The sequence below is a fragment of the Lipotes vexillifer genome, unplaced genomic scaffold (genome assembly GCF_000442215.2).
Source record: "Lipotes vexillifer unplaced genomic scaffold, Lipotes_vexillifer_v1.1 scaffold1012, whole genome shotgun sequence".
NCBI lineage: Eukaryota > Metazoa > Chordata > Mammalia > Artiodactyla > Lipotidae > Lipotes > Lipotes vexillifer.
Genome location: NW_006775534.1, coordinates 314,343 through 318,598, shown reverse-complemented (window position 1 = coordinate 318,598; position 4,256 = coordinate 314,343). Strand labels below are relative to the sequence as shown.

At 47.6% G+C, this 4,256-nt stretch overlaps 1 protein-coding gene across 1 annotated transcript in view; it reads left to right on the top strand.

Annotated features, from left to right (window-relative positions):
• Positions 1 to 4,154: 4,154 nt before the first annotated feature.
• HSBP1L1 (heat shock factor binding protein 1 like 1) overlaps positions 4,155 to 4,256 on the top strand; it is a 2,314-nt gene continuing 2,212 nt past the window's right edge. The window contains exon 1 of the mRNA XM_007449966.1: positions 4,155 to 4,205. Within this exon, the coding sequence (XP_007450028.1) occupies positions 4,155 to 4,205 (51 nt within the window). The remainder of the gene's footprint in view (positions 4,206 to 4,256) is intronic.

Genomic DNA, 4,256 nt, shown 5'->3' with positions numbered 1-4,256 from the left:
GGGAAAGAGAGTCACAGGTTTCCTAGCTCCTGGAATTCTTAGCCTAGGGTTTGAAGCTGGTGTGACGTACTTAAAATATATGTATATTGTGATAGAATATACATAATATCCAATTTATCATCTTTATTGTTTTTTATTGAGGTACAGTTGATTTGCAACATTGTGTTAGTTTCAGGTGTAATTTTAACCATTTTTAAGTGTACAGTTCACTGGCATTAAGTACATTCATACTGTTGTGCAGCCATCACCACCATCCATCTTCAGAATTTTTCATCTTTCCAAACTGAAACTCTGCACTCACTAAACACTAATGCATTATCCCCCTCTCCACAGCCCCTGGCACCCACCGTCTACCTTCTATCTCTATGGATTTGACTGCTCTGGGGACCTCATATAAGTGGAATCATACAAAATTGATCCCTTTTATGATTAGCTTCTTTCACTTAGCATAATGTCCTCAAGGCTCATCCATTTTGTAGCATGGGTCAGAATTTCCTTCCTTTTTAAAAATAAATTATATATATATATATTATTTTATTTATCCATTCACTCATCCATCGATAGACATGGGTTGCTTCCTCCTTTTGGCTATTGTGAATCATGCTGCTATAAACATGGTTTTATAAACATAAATATTTGTTCAAGTCGCTGTTTTCACTTCTTTGGGGTTTATACCCAGAAGTGGAATTGATTCATATGGTAACTGTACGTTTGATTTCTTGAGGAATTGCTGTAGCATCCTGATTCCCGCTCTTAGGGAGCCTGCCAGGCTTCAGCCTCAGGCGTTCCCGAGGCTGTGCCTCCCCGAGGGTGGACCTGGGCCATCTCCACCAGATCCATTTGGGGAGACCCCTGTCACCCACCCCTGCCTCCACCCACTCTGGGCGAGGGCCTGGGTCTCTGTTTCCACAGGTGAATCCACCTCGCCAGTGGCCCGCTGTGCACATCTGATGCTAGTCACCCTGGTCAGGCTGTTCTGGAAGCTTGAACTGAAAGAACCTCAGACCAGGTGGTGGTCACACAGAGAGGCCCCTTCAGGGAAGGGGCAGCACTCACGGCTCCTATTAGCATCTTGCCACACAGAAAAGTGGCAAGACGGCCATGGTTTTTAAAAGTTATTGTATTTCTCCAAAGAAGACATGCAGATGGCCAACAGACCCATGAAAAGATGCTCTACATGGTTAATTATTAGAGAAATGCAAATCAAAACCCCAATGGTTATCACCTCACACTGTCTACAAATAATAAATGCTGGAGAAGGTGTGGAGAAAAGGGAACCCTCCTGCACTGTTGGCGGGAATGTAAATGAGTGCAGCCAGCCACTATAATAAACAGTATGGAGGTTCCTTAAAAAAAAACAACCGAAAATAGATCCAGCAATCCCACTCCTGGGCATATATCCAGAAAAGATGAAAACTCTAATTTGGAAAGATACAGGCACGCCCATGTTCATGACAGCACTATTTACAATAGCCAAGACATGGAAACAACTTAAGTGTCCATCAACAGATGACTGGTTTAAGAAAATGTGAGATCTATATAGAGAGACATAGATATACAGAAGAATAGATACTCAGCCATAAAAAGAATGAAATATTGCCATTTACAGCAACATGGATGGAACTAGAGATTATACTAAGTGAAGTAAGTCAGAGAAAGACAAATATTATATGCCATCCCTTACATGTGGAATCTAAAAAATAATACAAATGAATGTATATACAAAACAGAAACAGACTCACAGACATATAATACAAACTTATGGTTACCAAAGGGGAAAGGGAAGGAGGGGTAAATTAGGAGTATGGGATTAACAGATACACACCACAATACATAAAACAGATAAGCAACAAGGATTCACTGTATAACACAGGGAACTATATTCAGTATCTTGAATAACCTATAATGGAAAAGAATCTGAATATAGATCTAGATCTCGGATAGAGACAGAGGTAGGTATCTGAAGCCTTTGCCGCACACCTGAAACGAACACGATGTTGTACTCTTCAACTATACTTTAATAAAAAGTTACAATTTTAACAACCCTATTGAGATGCAAGTCACATATATATGAGATACAATCCACCCATTTAAAGTATACAGTTCAATGATTTTTAATATATTCACAGGGTTGTGCAACCGTCGCCACGATTTGACCTTAAATATTTATTTATTTATTTATTTTGGCTGAGCCAGGTCTTAATTATGGCACGCAGGATCCTTAGTTGCGGCATGCGGACTTCTTAGTTGCAGCATGCGGGATCTAGTTCCCCAACCAGGGATCAAACCTGGGCCTCCTGCAGTGGAAGCACAGAATCTTACCCACTGGACCACCAAGGAAGTCCCCCCACGATTTGGTCTTAGAATATTTTTGCCCCCAAGAAGAAACCCCTTAACTATGGCACAGTCTCTCCCCTTCCCCCTCAACTTCCTGTCTCCGTGGATTTGCCAATCTGGACACGTCACATGAGTGAAATCCAACCACGTGTCCTCTTGTGATTGGCTTCTCTCACTGAGCATCATGTTCCCAAGGTTCATCCATGTCGTGTCATGTGTCAGGGCTTCATTCCTTCTTATGCCTGAATTATATTCCATCGAGAGGAGGGCCCACATTTTGTTTATCCATTCGTCTGTTGATGGACATTTGGGTTGTTTCTACCTTTTGACTACTGTTAATAATGCTGCTATAGACATTTGTGTACACGTTTTTGTGTGGACATATGCTGTCATTTCCCTTGGGTACATACCTAGACGTAGAACTGAGATTCTGTGGTAACTCTATGTTTAAGTTTTTATGGACCTGGCAGACTAGCTGCACGACTTTACATTCCCACCAGCGTGTGACGTTCCGACTTTGCCACACCCTCGTCCACACTTGTTATTGTCTCTTTTGATTTTAGCCATCACAGTGCATGTGAAGTGGATCTTGTGGCGGTTTTGATTTGCATTCTCCTGATGACTAAGGTTGTTGGGTTTCTCTGCATGCAAGGCTGTGTTTCACACACATTCAGCAACCAGGCGTCCCCACGTAGTCATTTGGCTGGGTTCCCGGGATGTTGGCAGACCCAGACAGACACAGCCCTGCCCCACAGAGGGGTACAGACATGTAAACAAAGCAGGTACTTGCTAAGAACAGGGTCCTGGGACATCACCCACAAAGTGCCCCATGAGCCACAATCCAGACAGGCCTAAAGGGCACCAGAGGGAGGGAAAGTCACAGTGAGGTCTTCGTTCCAGATCTTCGATAAAATCAGAGCAGAGATGTGAGTGTTGGCAGCCTGTTGGAGTTGGTCACAGAACATAACTATTCTTTTTTTTTTTTTTTTTTAAACTATGCAGCGTGCTGCTTGTGGGATCTGAATTCCCCCAACTGGGGACTGAACCTAGGCCTTTGGCAGTGAGAGCTTGGAGTCCTAACCACTGGACCGTCAGGGGAGTCCCAGAGCATAAATATTCTTAATCTTAAAGTTGACAGCAGACATGGCAGGGGTCCGGAGAGATGGCCGAGCCTCCTGGATGGATGGTCCCAGGTCCCAGGACCGCGGTGCGAACTTGGGCTGTGTGGTGGACTGCAGCCACGTTCCATCCCCACCCCGGCCTCCAGGATCCCCCATTAGACGGGTGACAGCCTTGCAAAAACACGACGGGACACAGGGGAAGGGCGAGTGCCGGGGTCTGGCGAGGCTGGGGAGCCGGTGTCTCCTGGATGCAGAGCTTGGCCTTGGAAGGTTAGGAAGTCGCGAGGGGGTGGTGGTTTGCACAACAGTGTGAACGTACCTAACGCCACCGCACTGCGCCCTGAAAACGGCGAGAACGGCAACTTGTAGGTTGTGTGTTCTTTGCCGCAACGATAATGAAAAGGTCGTGCTCACTCTGGGCTCTGACGCAATGAAAACGAAGCCAACAGCGTAGCTGGGATCGGCTGCTCCGGCGAGGTCCCGCCCCGCCCAGACGGCCACCTGCGCCCCGCTACGGCCTCACCTCCGTGCCTGGCTGCTCGGCCCGGTTCGGGCGCAGAGCCCGGGCCGCGCGGGGGGATCCACGGCCATCGCCGCGGGAGCCGCGGGCGGCGGAGCGGAGCCGACAGAGCCACCGGCCCCGGCACCAGCTGACCCACCTGGACACCCCTCACCCCGGACCCGGGGGACACCCCCATGGCCGCGCGCGGCCCCGAAGCCCCCAGCGGGCGCGCGCTGCGGGACGCGGTGAGTCGGACCCCGCGCGCGCCAAGCTTCGCTCCCGGGCTGGACACCCTC